We start from the raw sequence: 25,380 nt of genomic DNA, 5'->3' as shown, positions 1-25,380 counted from the left end.
TTGAGAGTCTATGAGCAGGGGACGGGAGGACCAGCACGATGATTTTAGAAATGTAACCTAGCAGTAACGTGGAGACCCATGAAGAATAAAGACAGGAAGCCAGTTAGAAGGCAGTTACCACAAACTGGTCATCAGGTATGCAGGACAATACTAGGGTAAAACAACAAACAGAGAACAAGGGGTAACCTGAATAACCAGGAGGCTCCCTGAGTAATGGGAGGACCAGGACAAAGATGACACCATGATAAGAGAAAAGAGAGTCTCACAGAAGTCCTCTTTTTGAGAGGAAATAATATGCATGCTTAACATAGAGTAGCACTTTAATCAATGTTTTTCAAGTGAATAAGTTGTGTTTTTAATGTATTGAGTTTGAGCTAAACACAAAAAAGTATCTCAGAAAAGAAATATCCAGAGACAGACAAGTATGAGGCTGGAGCTTGGGAGAAAAGTCGAGGGACAAAGAAGCGTTTAGAAATCTTTGCTGTAGATAGTCTTGTGACTATAGCAGTGAAAATGCACCTCTAACGAGGAAAAGACAGAGAGAGAAGAAGAAAAGGGGAAGAGGAGGAGGAAATCGGAGAGAGAAGCATAGAGTCAAAGACAGTGTCTGGGAAATGCGATGGAACGAAGCAGAGCAAGTAAAGTAACCTGAGAAGGAAGGTCAGGAGAACAGGCATTCACCTCAGGAAAGCACGTCATCTTGTTCGAGACTCATGACAAAGCCATGGAGGAGGCAAGGCCAACATCATTATTCTCACATAGAAATGAGGAAACTGGAGCTGAGAGGGGCTGAGTGACTAGCAGCAATTCCACACACAGGCTGTGCCATCAGCTGCGGCAGAAAAAACCCGGGTCTGGTCTGGACTCAAAGCCAGGTGCAGCACTCTGCCTCGGTGGCCTGTGGGAAGGACAGACAGCTCACGTTCCACATGTCAAGGGTTGTTGCTGAGGACAGGGAAGCAACCTAAGCTGGGGCCAGGAATCCCATACAGGATAAAGGGCTTCTCCAAACCCCTGCCACATTCAGGGCTGGCGCTCCCACTGCGCCTTTGCCATGGGAAACACCAGTCAGGGAGGGCTCTGGGTAACACCCTAAAGCGGCTAAGGTTTTGCTTCACTGTTGCCCTTCAGGGCTCTTCCCCCTTGTTTTGGTTCCCTAAGGCTGCTGTAATAAATTACCACAAACTGCACGGCTAAAGACAACGGAAATTTATTCTCTCACAGACCAGAAGTCCAAAATCAAGGATTTGGCAAGCAGGGGAGATTCTATTCCCTGCCTCTTCTACTTTCTGGCAGTTGTTGGCCATCCCCAAATTGTAGCCACATCACTCTAATCGCTGCTTCTGTGGGCACATCATCTCTGATTCTGTGTGTCTGTTCTCCTCTGTGTGCCTCTTATAAGGACACTTGCCATTACATTTAGGGCCCATCTGGATAATCCAGAATGATCTCATCTCAAAATCTTCAACTTAATTACATCTGCAAAGACCCTTTCACCAAATAAAGTCACACTCACAGGTTTCTGGGATTTGACGTGGATAGCTTTGACGTGGACCAGTTTTTAGCTCACCACACCCCTCATGCCTTATATCATTATTAGTTCTATCTTCTCTAACCCACCAACACCCAGGAATTACCATGGCTGTGCTCCTACCACACACTCCATCCCTCTTCTTATCCTTCCCTGAAAGTCATCCTTTTGGGATCTTGGTTTCAAGAAACTAATCAAATAAACTGATGCAGCTTAATGGAAAAGGACCCAAAACTCTGTCTCACAAAACATACATGAGTCTTTCATATGGAATTCTGAAGACAAGACCCTCTTTCTATTATCTATCTGATCATTTCTCAAAGAACACTCTGTGGAACAATAGTTTTATATGAGGTTGATATAGGGATTAAAAATGAAAAGAGTCTTTAATGTTCCCATTAATTTGGAAGCTCCAAGTTAAGAAAATTATACAGGATTCCTTATTTCAAAACTGCTGAATGCATTAGAAATATTTGGAAGAAGAGGCTATAATAGGCAGCATTTCTGAAACTTGTTTCACCAGAGTCCTTTTGACTTGAACATCTCAAACTACTAGGGTTCCTTGGAAAATACTTTCCAAATCTATCCTAATCCAACAGTAACTTTCACGAGCAAAAACTTCAGGCCAAAATCCACAAAGCTGACTCCATGAAAGAAAGCTGGGACTGGGAAGATGAGAGGAAAAAAGAGGTTGGATATGTTTTTGACTGGGTAGGTATTTGGGGGCACAACTAAAATCAAATGAGGTGGGTGGCCACCCCCTCATAGGAGAAGTACTGCTTACAACTCAATTGAGAGCTGGAATTTCAGAAATAATCTTGTTCTCTGACACAAGATTCTCAACAGCAAGGAGTGCAGATACACTATTCCACTCCTAAAGGAGACATTTCTTAGATACTTGGGGCTTTTTCCATCTAAACACATAACTCCCAATGCTCTCCTTCATGCATACACACACACACACACGCACATACACATACACACGCGCACAGATACACCACCAAGGAGACATGGGATTGGCCCTAGGCATGTTGGTGCATTAAAAATGTTTAAATTTATAGATATAATGCTATCTTCTTATTTTACAGATGAAAAAAAATTTAAGAATATCGAACAATTTGTTCAAGGTCACACAGCTGATGAATGGCAGAGCCAGAACTAGAATCCAATTCAATGCTTTACCTGTTTACCACGCTCCAAATCCAACGCAAAGAAGAATCTCTTTTTCTAATGAAGGCCAGTATCCATTAGTTTTTAAAAATTAAATTTTTTTTAATTTGAGCCATATAAATGAAAAGCAACTTAATTTAGTTAGGAAAATACAGATCATTATACCAATGCTTTAAAATTAAACCTAAAAAAGAAAAATCTATTCAATAAATATAATCAGTGATAAATACTCTTTCATTCTTTATTATGGTGTGTTAAGATGAAGAGGAAGAAAGAAGACCAAGTGGAAAAAGGAATAACAGGGAAAAAATCCCAAATGTTTTGTAGAGCAGCCTTTGAAAAATATCTTGACTTAAAAAATGGAGAGCTGCTTCTAGAACTTGTTAGGAATATGGCATTTGGATGGAAACAAAAACATTCTTGAAATACATTTTTCACATTAGTGACAATCTTAGTTTACTAGATAGTGGGAAATGCCACCTTATCTCAGATGAAGGTCCTCTTTTAGGATTTAAATCCCCACGTGCCAAGAGTACTGTCACTGAAAGCATTCAATGTTTGGTTTTCTTTAGGCAGCTGCATCCATAAATGAGACCACATACTGATGTATGTGCAATGGACTGATGAAACCCAGTCAAAGGCCAGATCTCACTTATAGACTAGAAAGTTACCTACCACTGTTTCAAACCTTGGAAATTACAACTCTCGGGGAGGTGGATAGGAGGGGGAATTATAAGGTATCTTTCTTCTGTAGTCAGGTGGGTGAGACCTCTTTAACTAAAATTTTCCCCCAGAGAATTATGACTGTGGGTAACAGGGTGAGACTTACTAAGGGCATGACCACAATCTAGAACAGCTTTTTTCCAGCTTTATGACCATAACTCATTGTCAGAACTACATTTTATGCAGTGACCCCATACATAGACATGCAAATGTACTGATAACTATGACAAAAGTTATTCACAAAATAATACCTACTTTTCCATTCTTCCATTCTATACCATTCTATTTCTTTTTTTTTTCAGTGCTGATCTTGACCCACAATGGAAACATTGACAGACAGTAAAAACACATAGAAGCTGAAGACCTCAGCAGCCCCATGCCATGTGGCAGTGCCCCCTGAAGCATGTTCACCAAGCAAGAACCTCAAGATGCTCCCATTCAAAGATTTCCCAGATAAATTTGGGAAACAGAGAATGCTGTAACTCCTCTTGGAGATTCCCAATACACATAATGTATCAAAGGCTTTGAGACATTCTTAGGAAAGAAAAACTGTTCTTGTTTAACCCAGAATTTCCAAATTTATCTGACCACATGATGTGTGTTTGTAAAACAATCTTCCTGCTAAACACTTTGGGGAAATCTCATACACAGCAGAAACTACTGAGTTAGAGATGAAAATTAGTGTCTAAAAGTTCAAAATTAACTGCATCTTCTCCAGCCAAAAGCATTTTAAAGGAAGGAGAAAAGGTTAAATGTACCTTTGGATAGCTATCTAATATCAATGAAAAAAATTCACAAGTCATTAAAACTAGAAAAGTATAACTTACTAAGGACAGAGAAACAAGAACGCATTAATACATTCCTTATTCTAAGCATCAGCAAATGGTTCAAGTATCTATCGGTACTCCCACCTAGCTGATGGACCTATCTAGCTGTTGGAATTATAATTTTGTAAAGAACTGGGTTTTGAGGCTTGATTTTAAGTGTTTCTCTAAACTGAAAAGGTCTGGTGAATTGTGATTAAATATATGCAAAGGACCAACTCATGCTTCTCCTGCACTCATGCTGGTACTGAAGTGGCTCTGTCAAGAGCTGCCTGTATTTTTTTTTTTAACATCTTTATTGGAGTATAATTGCTTTACAATGACGCGTTAGTTTCAGCTTTATAACAAAGTGAATCAGCTATACATATACATATATCCCCATATCTCCTCTCTCTTGCATCTCCCTGCCACCCTCCCTATCCCACCCCTCTAGGTGGCTACAAAGCACCGAGCTGATCTCCCTGTGCTATGCGGCTGCTTCCCACTAGCTAACGATTTTACATTTGGTAGTGTTTATATGTCCATGCCACTCTCTCACTTTTTCCCAGCTTACCCTTCCCCCTCCCCATGTCCTCAAGTCCATTCTCTAGTAGGTCTGCATCTTTATTCCCGACCTGCCCCTAGGTTCTTCATAACCATTTTTTTTTAAAGATTCCATATATATGTGTTAGCATATGGTATTTGTTTTTCTCTTTCTGACTTACTTCACTCTATGACAGACTCTAGGTCCATCCACCTCACTACAAATAACTCAATTTTTTTCTTTTTATGGCTAAGTAATATTCCATTGTATATATGTGCCACATCTTCTTTATCCATTCAACTGTCAATGGACACTTAGGCTGCTTCCATGTCCTGGCTATTGTAAATAGAGCTGCAATGAATATTGTGGTACATGACTCTTTTTGAATTATGGTTTTCTCAGGGTATATGCCCAGTAGTGGGATTGCTGGGTTGTATGGTAGTTCTATTTTTAGTTTTTTAAGGAACCTACATACTGTTCTACATAGTGGCTGTACCATGCCTGTATTTTTATTCACCAAGTCACACAGTATAACAGCTGAAGGATATATAGTCATTTTGAGGCTAACCTGAGCTCCAGCCAGCCTGACCGGCAGAAGCAGGAAGTCTTTCTGTTAAGGATGTTTTGTTGTGGCCAATAACATTCTCAGACTCTCCAAAGAGAGTCATGGTATTATCACTACCTAATATTGTATATATTTGGTTTTTGTCCGTCTGCTCCCACAAAAGTGTGAGCTCCATGAAGGCAAGGATATTGTCTGTCTGGTTCACCTGTGTATTCCCAGTGCCACAAAAAGTGCCTGGCACATAGTAGATGCTAAATAAATAAATGTTGAATAAATAACTTCCAGGGATGACCAGAAGACAAGTTGAGTGGCAAGAGGAAGAAGATAGAATACGTAATCAGAGGTCTATAAAAGACTGGATGCCAATGTTCTGTTCCTTCATCAGCCAACACTTCTGTCTCCCTATTTCCCTCAGCCCCCTTTAGCATTTCAGATTGCACCAAAGAGCATTTAAGGCTCTTGAGGACAAGGCCCGGGTCTTGTTCTCCTTCATGGGGTCTTGCTCTCAAGTAGTAACCAGTAAACATTTACAGAACTTCGCGGACAAAGAACAGCAGTCTGCCTTGAAAGGGCAGAGGCTCCCCAGAGTCTCACAGTCTGGAGTGGTCTCCCCATATACAACAATGTCTCCCCCTTTTCATACTTCCTTATTTCCCACACATTTCAGCTCTGCTGGTTCTTCTGCAAAATAGGGTAAGATGAGTTATAATGCTAACTCCAGAGTTCGGAAACACATTTTGAAAACTGCCCACAATCATCACTGCATACACGAATGCAAGAAGACATGACAGTTATAAGTGACGAACAATCAAATTCAGAAACACTCACACCAGAGGTGTGGTGGGTGTAGGGCTCTTTCCTCTGATAAAATATATACTTCAAAGAACCAGAAGGAGAAAATCTTCCATTCATGGATTTTTCCACCAGTAGCAGCTCACTTTGCAATAGGGACATGGAATTTTACTTACCTATTTACTTACCAAAAAACCCACGTGACCTGGCCAGAGCAGGACAGGACCACACAGTCACATCATTCTTAGGAGACCCTTGGCCAGTTGCGATCTCCTTTGTCTTAGGTAGCCAGATTAGGGAACAAATCTGTAATAATGACGCCAAAAATATAGAATTACGGCAATTTTTGATTCATTGAATGCATTTAAAACTGATTCTAGGCAGTGTGCTCTGTCCACATCTATCCTCCAGTCCATACGTGGGGTTAGGGTATTAGAGGAATTATGTTAGTTCTAGGAAAGTTTATCCCAAGGCAACAAAAGACTAAATATACAAATAGGCTTAGGCACAATGAACCTATGAACTGAAGTGGGCTATGATCACTGTCCAGGAACAGTCAGACTACTCTCAAGTTTCTCAGTCAAAGCAGTGCTGAGAAAGAAGGGAAATGAAAAAGAAAGGACACACAAGTTAAATTAACTTTCAACTCACAGATGAAGAAGGTTTTACAAAAAGAAACTCTTAAGAACTGAAATTCCTGTAGACTTAGCAGGTAAAGAGAGGTGTGTTTGGGTCCTATGCTCTATCATAAGTTATTTTCACAAGATTCTAGAAGATCAGAATGAAGGTAAACTCCCTGAGAGACATTTACCTGTGAGTTTGTGCTTGGGGTCTGGATGCTCTGCTCAGTATTGATGTCCAAGATGTGTAAGTGTCCATCCTTCATTCCTCCTCCAACAGCGAGGATTTCAGACTTCCAGGGACACCAATCCATGGCCTTTAAAGTTCCAAATAATCACACAGGCAGGTCAGCTTTGGAGAAGGTGAACTCATGAATGAGCTGCACGCATATAAGCAGAAGTTCCATAGCTCTGTCCCCATGGCAGATCTCCAGGACCTCTGATCCAAAGGCAAGAGGTACTTTACTCTCCAGAGATTACTTCTCAGGGACTGGAAATCACATATTGGTGCCTTCCTCAAATTTAGATAACAACTTCAAATATTTTCAACATAGAAAAACCACACAATAATATGTATGAAAAGCTTCATTCAACATATCCTCTGGGGCAAAAATCTGCTGCTGGAAGAGTTGACATGTGCCCCTAGCATCTGGTTATAAAATACAGTCTTCCTCTGGTTTGTCTACCTGTGTCCTTAGGTTCTAGGTCAGAGAGGGAAGAGAAAAGAATGGAGAGCTTATACATGCTTGCTCACAACACAAGAAAATCTCATGTATTTCAAATCTTAATACATTTTAGAAAATAAAATTGCCTTTTCTTTAGTTATAAATTGCTATTGTTAATTCTGAAAAACAGAATTTAATATTATACATTTATATTGATAATTGAAATGACTAGTAACAGTAACTTTAAAAAACATTTTAACAAATATTTCAGTCATATTTATCTGTATATCCTTATCAATCATCCTGGCAACTATTCTCATTTTTACATATTATCTTCTATATGTAAAAGTATTTTATAAAGTACTAAGCATGATGTATATACTATTTTATTTTTCTGTTGTTTTCACTTATTATACGGCTTTCCATGTTTAACTTATTTTTCATAGTTATCATTTTTAGTAATCCCACAATATTCCATCATGTCATTATACTCTAATTAATGTTTGTTCTAATTCTGGACTCAGGTTGATTTTTTATCTTATTTTGGTTTGGTTTGCATTGGCTTGGGCTGAGTTTTTTGGAAAGAAGTGGATTTGGGGGGATTGTGTTTTTGTTGTTTGTTTGTTTGTTTGCGGTACGCAGGCCTCTCACCGTTGTGGCCTCTCCCGTTGCGGAGCACAGGCTCCGGATGCGCAGGCTCAGCGGCCGTGGCTCACAGGCCCAGCCGCTCCGCAGCATGTGGGATCCTCCCGGACCGGGGCACGAACCCGTGTCCCCTGCACCGGCAGGCGGACTCTCAACCACTGCGCCACCAGGGAAGCCCTGTTGTTTGTTTTTATAAAGAATACTTTAATAGGGTTCAAGATGGCGGAGTAGAAGGATGTACGCTCACTCCCTCTTGCAAGAGCACTGGAATCACAGCTAACTGATGAACAATCATCAATAGGAAGACATTGGAACTCACCAAAAAGATACCCCACATCCAAAGACAAAGGAGAAACCACAATGAGATGGTACGAGGGGCACAATCACAGTAAAATCAAATCCCATAGCTGCTGCGGAGGTGACTCACAAACTGCAGAACACTTATACCACAGAAGCCAACCCACTGGAGTGAAGGTTGTGAGCCCCACGTCAGGCTTCCCAACCTGCAGGTCTGGCAACGGGAGGAGGAATTCCTACAGAACCAGACCTTGAAGGCTAGGGGGATTTGATTGCAGGACTTTGACAGTGCTGGGGGACACAGAGACTCCACTCTTGGAGGGCACACACTAAGTAGTGTGCACATCGGGACCCAGGGGAAGGAGCAGTGACCCCAGAGGAGGCTGAACCAGACCTACCTGCTAGTGTTAGAGGGTCTCCTGCAGAGGTGGAGGGTGGCCGTGGCTCACCACGGGGACAAGGACACTGGCAGCAGAAGTTCTGGGAAGTACTTCTTGGCAGGAGCCCTGCCAGAGTCGGCCATTAGCCCCACCAAAGAGACAGGTAGGCTCCAGTGTTGGGTTGCCTCAAGCCAAACAACCATCAGGGAGGGAACCAAGCCCCACACATCAGCAGACAAGCAGATTAAAGTTTTACTGAGCTCTGCCCACCAGAGCAACACCCAGCTCTACCCACCACCAGTCCCTCCCATCAGGAATCTTGCACAATCCTCTTAGATAGTCTCATCCACCACGTTGCGGAGCACAGGCTCCGGATGCGCAGGCTCAGCGGCCGTGGCTCACAGGCCCAGCCGCTCCGCAGCATGTGGGATCCTCCCGGACCGGGGCACGAACCCGTGTCCCCTGCACCGGCAGGCGGACTCTCAACCACTGCGCCACCAGGGAAGCCCTGTTGTTTGTTTTTATAAAGAATACTTTAATAGGGTTCAAGATGGCGGAGTAGAAGGATGTACGCTCACTCCCTCTTGCAAGAGCACTGGAATCACAGCTAACTGATGAACAATCATCAATAGGAAGACATTGGAACTCACCAAAAAGATACCCCACATCCAAAGACAAAGGAGAAACCACAATGAGATGGTACGAGGGGCACAATCACAGTAAAATCAAATCCCATAGCTGCTGCGGAGGTGACTCACAAACTGCAGAACACTTATACCACAGAAGCCAACCCACTGGAGTGAAGGTTGTGAGCCCCACGTCAGGCTTCCCAACCTGCAGGTCTGGCAACGGGAGGAGGAATTCCTACAGAACCAGACCTTGAAGGCTAGGGGGATTTGATTGCAGGACTTTGACAGTGCTGGGGGACACAGAGACTCCACTCTTGGAGGGCACACACTAAGTAGTGTGCACATCGGGACCCAGGGGAAGGAGCAGTGACCCCAGAGGAGGCTGAACCAGACCTACCTGCTAGTGTTAGAGGGTCTCCTGCAGAGGTGGAGGGTGGCCGTGGCTCACCACGGGGACAAGGACACTGGCAGCAGAAGTTCTGGGAAGTACTTCTTGGCAGGAGCCCTGCCAGAGTCGGCCATTAGCCCCACCAAAGAGACAGGTAGGCTCCAGTGTTGGGTTGCCTCAAGCCAAACAACCATCAGGGAGGGAACCAAGCCCCACACATCAGCAGACAAGCAGATTAAAGTTTTACTGAGCTCTGCCCACCAGAGCAACACCCAGCTCTACCCACCACCAGTCCCTCCCATCAGGAATCTTGCACAATCCTCTTAGATAGTCTCATCCACCAGAGGGCAGACAGCAGAAGCAAGAAAAGCTACAATTCTGCAGCCTGTGGAACGAAACCACATTCACAGAAAGATAGACAAAATGAAAAGGCAGAGGATTATGTACCAGATGAAGGAACAAGATAAAACCCCAGAAAAACAACTAAATGAAGTAGAGATAGGCAACCAGAAAAAATTTTTCAGAATAATGATAGTGAAGATGATCCAGGACCTTGGAGAAAGAATGGAGGCAAAGATCGAGAAGATTCAAGAAATGTTTAACAAAGACCCAGAATAATTAAAGAACAAACACCTATAAGAATTAAGGAACAAACAAACAGAGATGAACAATACAATAACTGAAATGAAAAGTACACTATAAGGAATCAATAGCAGAATAACTGAGACAGAAGAACCTATAAGTGACCTGGAAGACAGAATGGTGGAATTCACTGCTGTGGAATAGAATACAGAGAAAAGAATGAAAAGAAATGAAGACAGCCTAAGAGACCTCTGGGACAAAATTAAATGCAACAACATTCGCATTATAGGGATCCAAGAAAGAGAAGAGAGAGAGAAAGACCTGAGAAAATATTTGAAGAGATTATAGTCAAAAATTCCCTAACATGGGAAAGGAAATAGCCACCCAAGTCCAGGAAGCACAGAGAGCCCCAGGCAGCATAAACCCAAGGGGAAACATGCTGAGACACAGAGTAATCAAACTGACAAAAATTAAAGACAAAGAAAAATTATTGAAAGCAACAAGGGAGAAACGACAAATAACATACAAGGGAACTCCCATAAGGTTAACAGCTGATTTCTCAGTAGAAACTCTACAAGCCAGAAGGGAGTGGCACATGGCACGATATATTTACAGTGATGAAAGGGAATAACCTACAACCAAGATTACTCTACCCATCAAGGATCTCATTCATATTTGACGGAGAAATCAAAAGCTTTATGAACAAGCAAAAGCTAAGAGAATTCAGCACCACCAAACCAGCTCGACAACAAATGCTAAAGGAACTTCTCTAAGTGGGAAACCCAAGAGAAGAAAAGGACCTACAAAAACAAACACATAACAATTAAGAAAATGGTAACAGGAACATACATATTGATAATTACCTTAAACATGAATGGATTAAATGCTCCAACCAAAAGACACAGGCTTGCTGAATGGATACAAAAACAACATCCATATATATGCTGTCTACAAGAGACCCACTTCAGACCCAGGGACACATACAGACTGAAAGTGAGGGGATGGAAGAAGATATTCCATACAAATGGAAATCAAAAGAAAGCTGGAGTAGCAATACTCATATCAGATAAAATAGACGTTAAAATAAAGAATGTTACAAAAGAAAAGGAAGGACACAACATAATGATCAGGGGATCAATCCAAGAAGAAGATATAACAATTATAAATATATACGCACCCAACATAGGAGCACCTCAATACATAAGGCAACTGCTAACATCTATAAAAGAGGAAATCGACAGTAACACAATAATAGTGGGGGACTTTAACACCTCACTTACACCAATGGACAGATCACCCAGACAGAAAATTAATAAGTAAACACAAGCTTTAAATGACACAATAGACCAGATAGATTTAATTGATATTTATAGGACGTTCCATCCAAAAAGAGCAGATTACACTTTCTTCTTAAGTGCACACAGAACATTCTCTGGGATAGATCACATTCTGAGTCACAAATCAAGCCTCAGTAAATTTAAGAAAATTGAAATCATATCAAGCATCTTTTCCAACCACAATGCTATGAGATTAGAAATCAATTCAGGGAAAAAAACGTAAAAAACACAAACACATGGAGGCTAAACAATACATTACTAAATAAGCAAGAGATCACTGAAGACGAAAGAGGAAATCAAAAAATACCTAGAGACAAATTACAACAAAAATACAACAATCCAAAACCTATGGGATGCAGCAAAAACTGTTCTAAGAGGCAAGTTTATAGCAATACAAGGACACCTCAAGAAACAAGAAAAATCTCAAATAAACAATCTAACCTTACACCTAAAGGAACTAGAGAAAGAAGAACAAACAAAACCCAAAGTTAGTAGAAGGAAAGAAATCATAAAGATCAGAGCAGAAATAAATGAAATAGAAACAAAGAAAACAATAGCAAAGTTCAATAAAACTAAAAGATGGTTCTTTGAGAAGATAAACAAAATTGAGAAACCTTTAGCCAGACTCATCACGAAAAAGAGGGAGAGGACTCAAATCAAAAGAGTTAGAAATGAAAAAGGAGAAGTTACAATGGACACCGCAGAAATACAAAGCATCATAAGAGACTACTACAAGGAACACTATGCCAATAAAATGGACAACCTGGAAGAAATGGACAAATTCTTAGAAAGGTATAGCCTTCCAAGACTGAACCAGGAAGAAACAGAAAATATGAACAGAACAATCACAAGTAATGCAATTGAAACTGTGATTTAAAATCTTCCAACAAACAAAAGTCCAGGACCAGATGGCTTCACAGGCGAATTCCATCAAACATCAGACTATCACCCATCCTTCTCAAACTCTTCCAAAAAATTGCAGAGGAAGGAACACTCCCAAACTCATTCTATGAGGCCACCATCACCCTGATACCAAAACCAGACAAAAATACTACAAAAAAAGAAAATTACAGACCAATATCACTGATGAATATAGATTCAAAAATCCTCAGTAAAATACTAGCAAGCAGAATCCAACAACACACTAAAAGGATCATACACCATGATCAAGTGGGATTTATCCCAGGGATGCAAGGATTCTTCAATATATGCAAATCAATCAATGTGGTAGGGCTTCCCTGGTGGCACAGTGGTTGAGAATCTGCCTGCCAATGCAGACGACATGGGTTCGAGCCCTGGTCTGGGAAGATCCCACATGCCATGGAGCAACTGGGCCCGTGAGCCACAATTACTGAGCCTGCGCGTCTGGAGCCTGTGCTCCGCAACAACAGAGGCCGCGATAGTGAGAGGCCTGCGCGCCGCGATGAAGAGTGACCCCCACTTGCCACAACTAGAGAAAGCCCATGCACAGAAATGAAGACCCAACACAGCCATAAATAAATAAATAAATAAATACATTGTGTATTATTTATAAAAAAAAAAATCAATGTGGTACACCATATTAACAAATTGAAGAATAAAAACCATATGCTCATCCCAATAGATGCATAAAAAGCTTTTGACAAAATTCAACACACATTTATGACAAAAACTCTCCAGAAACTGGGCACAGAGGGAACCTACCTCAACATAATAAAGACCATATATGAAAAACCCACAGCAAACATCATTCTCACTGGTGAAAAACTGAAAGCATTTCCTCTAAGATCAGGAACAAGACAAGGTTGTCCACTCTTGCCACTATTATTCAACATAGTTTTGGAACAGCAATCAGAGCCACAGCAATCAGAGAAAAAAAAGAAATAAAAGGAATACAAATCGGAAAAGAAGAAGTAAAGCGGTCAGTGTTTGCAGATGACATGATACTATACATAGAGAATCCTAAAGATGCCACCAGAAAACTACTAGAGCTAATCAATGAATTTGGTAAAGTATCAGGATACAAAATTAATGCACAGAAATCTCTTGCATTCCTCTACACTAACGATGAAATATCTGAAAGAGAAATTAAGGAAACACTCCCATTTACCATTGCAACAAAAAGAATAAAATAACTAGGAATAAACGTACCTAAGGAGAAAAAAGACCTGTATGCAGAAAACTATAAGACACTGATGAAAGAAATTAAAGATGATACAAACAGATGGAGAGATATACCATGTTCTTGGATTGGAAGAATCAATATTGTGAAAAAGACTCTACTACCCAAAGCAATCTACAGAGTCAATGCAATCCCTATGAAATTACCAGTGTCATTTTTTACAGAACTAGAACAAAAAAATCTTAAAATTTGTATGGGAAAAAAAAAATTGTATGAAGGCACAAAAGACCCCGAATTGCCAAAACAGTCTTGAGGGAAAAAAACGGAGCTGGAGGAATCAGACTCCCTCACTTCAGACTATACTACAAAGCTACAGTAATGAAGACATTATGGTACTGGCACAAAAACAGATATATAGATCAATGGAACAGAATAGAAAGCCCAGAGATAAACCCACACACCTATGGTCAACTAAGCTATGACAAAGGTGGCAAGGATATACAATGGAGAAAGGACAGCCTCTTCAATAAGTGGTGCTGGGAAAACTGGACAGCCACATGTAAAGGAATGAAATTAGAACACTCCCTAACACCATACACAAAAATAAAATCAAAATGGATTAGAGGCCTAAATGTAAGACCGGACACTATAAAACTCTTAGAGGAAAACATAGGAAGAACACTCTTTGAGATAAATTACAGAAAGATCTTTTCTGAAATCACAGCAAGATTTTTTTTGATCCACCTCCTAGAGTAATGGAAATAAAAGCAAAAATAAACAAGTGGGACCTAACGAAACTTGAAAGCTTTTGCAAAGCTAAGGTAACTACAAACAAGACAAAAAGACAACCCTCAGAATGGAAGAAGATATTTGCAAATGAATCAATGGACAAAGGATTAACCTCCAAAATATATAAACTGCTCATGTAGATCAATATTAAGAAACCAAGCAACCCTATCCAAAAATGGGCAGAAGACCTAATAGACATTTCTCCAAAGACATATGGCCAAGAAGCACATGAAAAGCTGCTCAACATGACTAATTATTAGAGAAATGTAAATCAAAATTACAATGAGGTATCACCTCACACCAGTCAGAATAGCCATCATCAGAAAATCTACAAACAACAAGTGCTGGAGAGGGTGTGGAGGAAAGGGAACCCTCTTGCACTGTTGGTGGAAAAGTAAATTGATACAGCCACTATGGAGAACAGTATGGACGTTCCTTAAAAAACTAAAAATAGAATTACCATATGACCCAGCAATCCCACTCCTGGGCATATTCCCAGAGAAAACCATAATTCTAAAAGACACATGCACCCCAACATTCATTGCAGCACTCTTTACAATAGCCAGGTCATGGAAGCAACCTAAATGCCCATCGACAGAGGAATGGATAAAGAAGATGTGGTACATATATAGAATGGACTATTACCTAGCCATAAAAAGGAATGAAAGTGGGTCATTTGTAGAGACGTGGATGGATCTATAGACTGTCATATAGAGTGAAGTAAGTCAAAATGAGAAAAACAAATATCGTATATTAACGCATACATGTGGAACCTAGAAAAATGGTACAGGTGAACCGGTTTGCAGGGCAGAAATAGAGACACAGATGTAGAGAACAAACGTATGGACACCAAGCAGGGAAAGTGGGGGGTGGTTGTGGTGGTGTGATGAATTGGGAGATTGGGATTGACATGTATACACTGATGTGTATAAAATTGATGACTAATAAGAAACTGCTGTACAAAAAATAAATAAAATTTAAAAATTAAAAAAAAGAACACTATAATAAATACATTCTGGCATATGTCTTTTGTTTCTGATATATTATTTTTTTAGGTAAGTTCCAAGCTTCAGAAATACTGATATAGGTTTCCAAATAGTTGTAACTTTTTATAACACCAGCATCAAATGAGTACATTAATCTCATCCTGAGTTTAAGCTTAATTGGAGTTAAAAATTAATCTCCCATCCCACATACCCTGTTCCGACATCCTCCATCAATATGTGGAATCTCATTCTCCTCCCTTTGAATCTGGGAGGGCTTGTGACTGGCTTACAAACAACAGAATGCACCAACAGTGTCACTGCGTGACTTGTGGAATTAGTTATAAAAGGTGATGCCACTTTCACCTTGTTCTCTGAAGCACTGTCCCTGTTGCCCTGAGCCACAAAGTCCAACTCTCTTAAGACTGCCATGTTGTGAGGAAGCCCAAAGTGACCCAATGTGGAGAAGCTCTGAGACCACATGAAGAGGGAAGGATGACTAGCCAGCCAACAGCTGCACCAGCTCCCAGCACTTTTAGCTTCAGTCACTGTCTGACTACAACCCCATGAGAGACCCTGAGCCAGAACTGCTGAGAAGAGCCCTTCCCAAAGTCTGACCCCCAGAAACCATAAGAGATAATAAAATAATCGTTGTGTTAAGCCACTAGGTTTTAGGGTAATTTGTTACATAACAATAGACAACCAGAATAAATACCATAAATAGAAAACGTAAACAATGAAATATGGTTGCAGTTCGTACAAGAAAGACAATGAAGAACTCTAATCAGTCAACCTACCTTCAAAGTAAAGACCTTGACCTTGTATTGTGAATAAATGTACAATTTAATTTTCAGTTGAAATAAAATATTTGCAATATATATGTATCATATCTTATGGTTACCTACCTTAGTAGTCTTTTTTAAATAACCATTCAGCTACACCCCTGACTGGGCTGGATAAGAGGGCTATTTCAGTAAACACAAAATTTTGCATTCAATTTGAAGAGGCTGAGAAATTCTCCTGAGCCCATGGACCCCGGTTTCATCATAGAATATTTTTATGGTTTTTAGAGAGTATCTTTATGTTTATTAGCAATCATTTTCTTCAATACCCTACTTCCAATTAGCTTTTACTATAAACAAGCTGTTTTGGCATAACTAGAATCTCCATCATGAGAGAAATCACACAGACGTCAACCTCTGAGTCTGCTGCTGCTCCTGCTATACTAGTTGGCTAGTTGGTGGTGAGTGTGAAAGTATTTACACTAGTGACTGTTCTTATGATTCCCCAGGTAGTAGCTGCCACAAGGCTTGGCTTGCCCAGGTTTCCAGAAACTCTTAGTTCAATTCAATATATTTCTGATAAGACATCTAAGAATGTAAGCAGCTCTTTCCAGGAAGGAAAGAGCTCTCTGCAGATCTTTTGTCTTGTCACTTCAGCAAAACTATATTTTAACTAACTTTACACCAGATGCCCCATGCTTAACTAACCTCCAGCCCAAGCACACCTTTCCAAACTGTTGGATTTATTACCTTGACTGCTGTAGGTTGGGGTATGACGTTTAGTGGGTGACCCTGTGCATTCACACCTGGATCATGGGGCCATATAGTCAGCAGTCCGTCACTACAGCCACTGGAAAGCAGCCTGCCACCCGGCGACCACTTCAGGGCACACACAGCTTGCTTGTGGTGAAGAGTTCCAACATGGTGCTGGGCTACCCGGACATCGTGATGATAAACACGGCCCAGTCTCGACCCACTGCGCAGAGGTAAAGGGGCAGGTTTAGGACAGAAAACTTGAGCCCTAACACTGCATAAGCATAACATGAAAGAAAGTATTGTGCAAACTTCTGAAAGACCCCTTAGGACAGATTCAAAATACAGACATTTCTTGAGTTAATAAGGATGGAGTATTCTGCCTGGGTGATTCTTCCCACAAGTGAAATAGATTTGCTTGGCAGAGTTTCAAAACTGGATATTTAAAAGATATATTTTGATAGATAACTCTAATGGCTTTAATATGATGCTTTAAAGTTAATGGCTTTAACTTTAATGGCTTTAATGCAGGCATGGAAAAAATAAATTTAGAAGATTATCATATTTTCCCAGATAGTAGTTTACGTACTGAACCCAGGAAATATTACTTCTCTGGAATTCAGAGTATTTCATATTATCTCAATGAAATGGCATATGTGTATGATATATGTGTTAGACATAAAAATGTATTATTTCCTTTTTCTATTAATCTACAGATCTACTATTAGTTTGCTCATGCTACTAATATCTAAAAAGAATATAAAACTATCTGAATGTTACAGCAAACTGCAATATGATTCAAAAATCACTGGATAATGTCTCCACTCTCAGTGATTTGGATCCAAATGATGATAAAGGTCCTGTCTCACAAAGATAATGAACTCTTTCTGGACTAGTTTTCTCCAAGGAGAAAGTAAATAATTGCCTACAATTATTTCTGAAGTTTCTCAAAGTGCAGTATCAGATTTTTAAAAACTACTTAGGCACAGCCCAGATAGCATTTTGATGAACAGTATGGACTCTGTGGCCAGACCACCTGGTTCGAAGCCTGACTCTTCCCCTTATGTTAACCATGTGACCTCAGGCTGGTGTCTCAGTTTACTCCTCAGAAAAAGAGGGTGGGGGGATATAAACCAATTTATAATGTCATTGCAGGGATTAAAATGTGATTACACACCTAAAGAGCTAGCACATTGCCTGGCACAGAGTATTCTAAAATGTTAGCTGCTATGATTATAAGAAAGTGTTTGTTCATGTTCCTCATGGATAATGAAACTAAACTTAAGCAATGTAAACAGATTGTAAAAGGAACTCGAGTATAGAATTGACCTGACTACAACAACTCCACAGGGTAAATATTTAGGTCTATATAAGAGCAATTTGCTTCAGTAGTTTTAAGTCTGGCCTATAATCACAAGGTATTAAAATATCAAATTTACATCTGTGCATTTCTTTACTTAAAGAAATTGTAAAAGATTTCAAATTTTATTTAAATTTAAATCTACTTTAAGAAATACAGTATGAAGATGAATGACTGTTATTAAATACGTATTTAGACCAATTATGTAGGCTCACGGGGACAAGTTGCTTAACTTTCCAGGTCAAAAAGAAGCAGTTAGATGACTAAATCAGTAGTTCTCAAAAGTGATAAAGTGTCAGCATCACTTGGGAAATTAGAAATGCATATTATCCGCACACCTCAGACCTACTGAATCAGAAATTCCCAGAGTGAGAGCAGCAATCTGGGTTTTGAGGAGCCCTCCAGGGATTCGACACACTCTCAAGTCTGAGAGTCACTGAACTGGTTAATCTATGAGGTTCCTTCCAGCTCTAACCTCTGTGGGTCTGTGAATTGGAAATGTGCCCCCCAGAAAGCTTAACATATTCCAAATTAGTGATACTGATATCAATAAATACCCATTTCAACAAAATATCCCTCTAGTAGGTATTACTTGGTACAGAGAAACTTTTTGCTTAAGCAGAGTTTTACATTTTATCTGAACAATCCAATGAATCCTGAACGTCACATCTCAATATGAGTACATGCTTTAGGCACAGAGGCACCATGGTACACGCGGCCACTGGACCGCTTATAGCACCAGGTCTGAATACCTGACAGGTAGGATCATAACTGTTACTAATCATGTCTGCTTTGTTTTACTTTGGTTTTGGTTTTAAATATTGTAGTTCTGTTCACTCAGCACCCATAGTCAATTGGTGATGCAAATATAATTGGTTCCAGTAAGACACTGCTCACCTGCTAAGGATGTAGTTATTCCAGCTTAGAGCCCCAACTACTGACAAATGACCAAGCATATTTCTCTGTCGCTTCTTAGTGACCACATCCCATAACTGAAAAAAATGAACAAGCACGGTTATGTAGCATTTTCACAACCCACGGTCTTCTCAAAGGCCTGATAGCCAACTAGTATTGATATAGCCAGTCCTTACGCTAAGTGAAAGTTTGGCACCTCTAACCCTAGTCAGCAGTTTTCAATGCTGTCTGCATATTAAGATCATTGAGGGAGCAGGCTATGGGTGCTAGCCATTCTGATTTAATGATGGGAGTAAGAGCCTGGGGATATGGCATTTATTTTAAAGTTCTCCAGGTGAAGTCAATGGGCTGCAAAGGGTTGAGAATCACTATGACACTTCTAGTTCCTTCAAACTGTGGGAATTCCAAACCTGGAAATTCACCTATAGTTATCAACAAATAAAATTTGGGTGCCTAGACACTTTGTAAAGTCAGGAATTCTGTTTACTGCTAAGAGACTCCTTTTCTATCAGCTATAAATGATATTCTGACCCATATTAGGAATGAGAACTTTGGCATAAGAAGAAACCATGACATAACCCTCATAGTATCCAGTATCATTACAGAGATGAGAAAACAGTAGAGCCATCTGTGGCCCTCCAAAGTCGTTGAACACCTGAGCAATATTGTTTACACTATTGCTAATAAACAGCAATAACAATAATGGTACATGAGAAATTAGATAGATTGATGGAAACTTGATAAGCTCCCATTTCAGAGAGCCTATTAGAAAAAAAATTTACTCATTTTAAGTAACTCTACTCCTGATCATGGCTTAAGGTGAGAAAGGAAGTCTGGAAGGTTGTTTTCTTCTCTCCAAAGTCCTAAAACTGGGGATCTCATAAGTCCAACTTTAGTCCGAGAGAAAGAATGGGTGGGGGGGAAATGTGACAGAAAGAAAGCTTGTGAGAAAAAAACTAAGCAGAGTATCCCTACATCCTCATTAAACACCATTCAGAAAAGACCCAAAATGGTATATCCTCTTACTCCTCATAGCTTCAAGTACCACATCTACTATAGTTTCTTTATTTTATAATAAGCTGTTATTAAAAGTCAATCTTAGTTATCTAGCAACTATACAGAACACATTATGAGAAAGAAAAAGCTGTCCAGTACTTGCACTTCTCCCTCGCTGGTGCCAACTGCCAGGCAGGTTCCCTCTTTTGTCCAGGACACAGAAGATATATAGTTACAAGTGACACTTAAGTCTATATTTTCAATCCTATTGTGATTATCCCCATTCCAGATGTATACAGAAGATCCAAGGGCTATAGCAACAAGATTTTGCAAATTCCAGTCTAGGATATTCAGATCTATAAGAAAGGCATTTCAAATTAGGGTGATTATACAGCCAAATTACAATATTTTCAAATAACTTTATTTATAGGTAGAGGGGAAAGATTGATAACTTCCCTATGGTCAGCTGGAAAACAGAATCATGGACCCAAGCAGACCATGAGAAGTTCAAAAATGAAAGCTGGAATAGAACCTTGTATCAAGATACACAGTGTAATAAGCAATAACACTTACCATTTATGCTCTTATATACTTATTTAGAGGCATTTAGAAAACTTGGCAGTTTCATCTACCATTATAAATATAAATGGATTTCATCTAACAGATCATTAAAATTTAAAAGCATGTAATTCTTATGGAGACATCCTCGGACCTAGAATATACATATGGGAGATGACACCATCATTGCTAATCAAAAGGCAACCCAATTACAGTATATCTAGAAGAGGTGATCTCTGGCTTATTTATGATATCCAGAAGTTCTTAGTAGTATTCTCTATCTTACGCTATAAAAATCATATGACTGCTCAGAGAAACCATATTTGTATGACCACATACTAAGCTGTACCCTATCTTATTTCTTATAAGACAGAAACTCCTATCCTGATTGACACATATCAGTACAAAACTATGAAGCACACCAGTTTCACTAGAGCAGTCTAATCCCCTATAACTCATCCTTCCCACTGATGCAAGCTACAAACTCTGAACAAAATTCAAAAAACAAATACCTGAGAACTCTGGAAAATCAGCAAAAGCAGGTAAACCAAGTAAGGGAGTGAAAACTTGGAGAAGCAACCGGCCCAGGGGTGAGTTTTCCATTTTTTTCTTCACACGACTTTACCCTGAGGGTGGGCCCCAATCATGGAGTAACACCAGCAGCTCAAACTCTGATAGAAAGCCCACCATGCCGCTAGTCAAAGAAACCAGAGAAAGGGGCCTCAAGTGGCCAAAGTGTGAGGAGAAAGCCTGGGAGGGATGGGAGGGGAGCCACAGAAAGGCATTCTCTAATTGTGAGTGTATAAACCCACACACATCTCAGCCTAACCCCAAATCGTGTAAGTGCAGGGAAAACTCAAATTATCCAAACTAAAGGACATGGAGGAAATGTACAATAGATATAGCTAGTGGGAAGCAGCCACATAGCACAGGGAGGTCAGCTCGGTGCTCTGTGACCGCCTAGAGGGGTGGGATAGGGAGGGTGGGAGGGAGATGCAAGAGGGAGGAGATATGGGGAGATATGTATATGTATAACTGATTCACTTTGTTACAAAGCAGAAACTAACACACCATTGTAAAGCAGTTATACTCCAATAAAAACGTTAAAAAAAAATAAATTAGTTAAATAAAACAAAAAATAAAGAACATGGAGGGGAAAAAAATGTTAAAGAAATGGACAGAACCTCAGGGATTTGGGGGTAATATCCACAGATCTAACATATGTGTAATTGGAGTCAGGTCTTGGAAGCAAGAGAGCAAGGTTTCAAATGAGTTCTCACCAGAAACCATAGAGGCCAGAAGTCAGTGGAACATCTTTAAAGGGCTGAAAAACTACATCTGACGACCCAGAATTCTACATCAAGCAAAAATATCATGATAAGGGTAAGAGAAGTCTTTACCAACAGACCTGATCTGCAAGAAATACTAACAGAAGCTTTTGACTGAAAGGAAATTATATAAGAGGGAAATTTGTTTTTTGTTTTTGTTTTTTTGCATTACGCGGGCCTCTCACTGTTGTGGCCTCTCCCGTTGCGGAGCACAGGCTCCGGATGCGCAGGCCCTGCAGCCATGGCTCATGGGCGCAGCCGCTCCGTGGCATGTGGGATCCTCCCGGACCAGGGCACGAACCCGCATCCCCTGCATCGGCAGGTGGACTCCCAACCAGTGCGCCACCAGGGAAGCCCTAAGAGGGAAGTTTGGATCTTCAGGAATGAAGGAGAATGTTGTAATTGGTAAATATTTGGGTAAATATAAAGGACAATTTTTTCTCTCTTAAAATATTTAAAACACAGGGCTTCCCTGGTGGCGCAGTGGTTGGGAGTCCGCCTGCCAATGCAGGGGATGTGGGTTCGTGCCCCGGTCTGGGAAGATCCCACATTGCCGCGGAGCGGCTGGGCCCGTGAGCCATGGCCGCTGAGCCTGCGCGTCCGGGGCCTGTTCTCCGCAACGGGAGAGGCCACGACAGTGAGAGGCCCGCGGACCGCAAAAAAAAAAAAAAAAAATTTAAAACACAAATACATATGGCTTTTTAAAGTAAAACTTAACGATGGTGGAGTTTTCAATGCATGTAGAGTTAAAACATAGACAACTAAAGTAACTCTCCCAAAAACGTTGGGGGCTGGGGAGACACATGTGACTGCAAGATTTTTACATATTGTGTGAAATATGCAACAGTAGTTCTAAGTAGACTGAGAAAGTTTAGATTGCATTGCAATCCCTAGAGCTACAACTAAAAACATAATACAAGGAGATATAGCCAGAAAGCCAATAGATCAACTAAAATAGAATAGAAGTCAAAAAGAAAAGATGTCCAAGGAATGAGACTTGGTGCATTCCAAAATTTAGGAGGCAGAGAGAGAGAAGAGGAAGAGAAACCAGCAAAAAAAAGACTAAGAAAGAGTGAACAGAAAGCTAGGAGGCAAACCAAGACAGTGGGATCTCAAGCAGGAGGGAGTGACCAACTGTCTCCAATGTGGCTGATAGAGTTAAGTAAATGAGCTCCAAGAAGCGATTGCTGGATTTAGCAATGAAGAGTTTTGGGTGATGTTTGGAAGAGCAGTTTCAATGGAATGGTGAGATTTAAGAACTGACCAAAGCGGATTCAAAGACAATGGGGAGAGAAATAAGAAATTGTGAATATAGACATCTTTTGACAAGTTTTGCTGTCAAAGGGAGGACACAAAAGGGGTTATGGCCTGAAGGGGAAGTAGGGACAAAAGGTTTTTGTTTGCTTTTTTTTTAACATGAGTGTTGTGCTTTTTAAACATCTCTTGAAATGAATTCTTCAATTTTCATTAGTCATGGCAATAAATTCTCTTAGAGGAGGAGGTATAGGAGGAGAATGGTAGGAAAACTGTTCCTTTTAATGATTTTGCTTTTTCCTGCTCATTCCTCTCTGTGAATGCTCCCCAGAAGGAGACATCTTCCCTCTGCTCCTTTCTCCCTCACCAGGAGAGCTCACCAGGGCTCTCAGCTTCAATCATACTCATCTGACCTACACTCTAGGCTTTCCCCTCTTTCAGCTACAAACCTCATTTCTAATAACCTGCCAGAAACTCTTGTATATCTCACTGTCTCCTCAAGTGTAATATTGCAAGAATAATCTTCCCTCCTCTCATGACTTCTCCTGCTAACTTGTCTTCTCAGTGACACCATCCTTCCCCTGCTTCTAAACGTGGAAAAAGCTTAAACTTGTCCCTCTTCCCATATGGTTTTCCTCATGGAGAGAAAACAGTCCCTTACTTTTTGGTAGCTCTCCTGCTAAATGCATTCTGCATACTCTGCCATGAATTTTCCTTTGATATTTCTCCTAGTTGAGAATTCCCACAACAAATTTAAAAATCTACATCAGGATTTGAAATATATCCATAATCTGCATCCACCTCCTATTCACCAGTCCCCAGTGTATCCTCTTCATGGCCATTAATTACCATGAATTACCAACATCCTGCCTTTGTTCATGCTGCTAACACCACTGAAGATGCTCTATCTTCTCTCTTCCACTCCCCCAAGTCCTACTCATCTTCTAAGATCCATCTCAAGTCTGAATGTCTCCACAAAGCCTTTCTGAACAAATCCAAAGATCAGCAAACTACTTACAGTCCTTATAACTCCTTAAACCCCACAATTTATTATTTATACCCTACATTGACATGTTGGTAGCAGGTCAATGTGGGTTAGTCCCATCTTCCCAACTAGATCACAAGCTAGTGACATAAGAAGAAGCCAGAGACAAAGCGCCAATGTGGTTGTTTGACAAGATTTACCCATGTTTAAAATATAAGCAAAAAGAATGGATATATGTATATGTATAACAGATTCACTTTGCTCTACACCTGAAACTAACACAACATTGTAAATCAACTATATTCCAATAAAAAAATTTTTTAATAAAAAATAAAAGTTGTGAGTGTAAATAAATAAATAAATAAATAAAATATAAGAATAAGAACAGGCCACCATTTATACACTTCATTCTTTTCTTTTTAACATCTTTATTGGACTATAATTGCTTCACAATGGCGTGTTAGTTTCTGCTTTATAACAAAGTGAACCAGTTATACATATACATATATTCCCATATCTCTTCCCTCTTGCGTCTCCCTCCCTCCCACCCTCCCTATCCCACCCCTCTAGGTGGTCACAAACCACCTAGCTGATCTCCCTGTGCTCTGCGGCTGCTTCCCACTTGCTATCTATTTTACGTTTGGTAGTATACACTTCATTCTAATACAGTAAAACGTAATGTGTAGCTCTTGTGCCTCACCAAGACCAACAATACCCATTCCTGAACATGAAAATTCCACAATGAAAAAACCACTATATTAACCATATTTGGATGGTACACCATTTAAGCATGAAGCACAAGGCCATCTGGCTCTTCCAGAATAAAATTTCAAGTTTATGCCAGAGCACAGAATACATTTTGTCATTTCAGCTTTTCAATTCATGATCTAAGCAATAACTTACAA

At 40.2% G+C, this 25,380-nt stretch overlaps 1 protein-coding gene across 1 annotated transcript in view; it reads right to left on the bottom strand.

Annotated features, from left to right (window-relative positions):
• Positions 1–797: 797 nt before the first annotated feature.
• CDC20B (cell division cycle 20B) overlaps positions 798–25,380 on the bottom strand; it is a 65,587-nt gene continuing 41,004 nt past the window's right edge. Inside the window, exons 6-12 of the mRNA XM_007469279.1 lie at positions 25,369–25,380; positions 20,510–20,706; positions 19,337–19,431; positions 17,077–17,302; positions 6,940–7,065; positions 6,317–6,434; positions 798–898 (exon numbers count right to left, since the gene is read on the bottom strand). The exon at positions 25,369–25,380 is cut by the window's right edge and continues 114 nt beyond it. Of these exons, the coding sequence (XP_007469341.1) occupies positions 798–898; positions 6,317–6,434; positions 6,940–7,065; positions 17,077–17,302; positions 19,337–19,431; positions 20,510–20,706; positions 25,369–25,380 (875 nt within the window). The remainder of the gene's footprint in view (positions 899–6,316; positions 6,435–6,939; positions 7,066–17,076; positions 17,303–19,336; positions 19,432–20,509; positions 20,707–25,368) is intronic.

Source organism: Lipotes vexillifer, unplaced genomic scaffold (genome assembly GCF_000442215.2).
Source record: "Lipotes vexillifer unplaced genomic scaffold, Lipotes_vexillifer_v1.1 scaffold810, whole genome shotgun sequence".
Taxonomy (NCBI): domain Eukaryota; kingdom Metazoa; phylum Chordata; class Mammalia; order Artiodactyla; family Lipotidae; genus Lipotes; species Lipotes vexillifer.
This window is presented reverse-complemented; position numbering and strand designations above follow the sequence as displayed.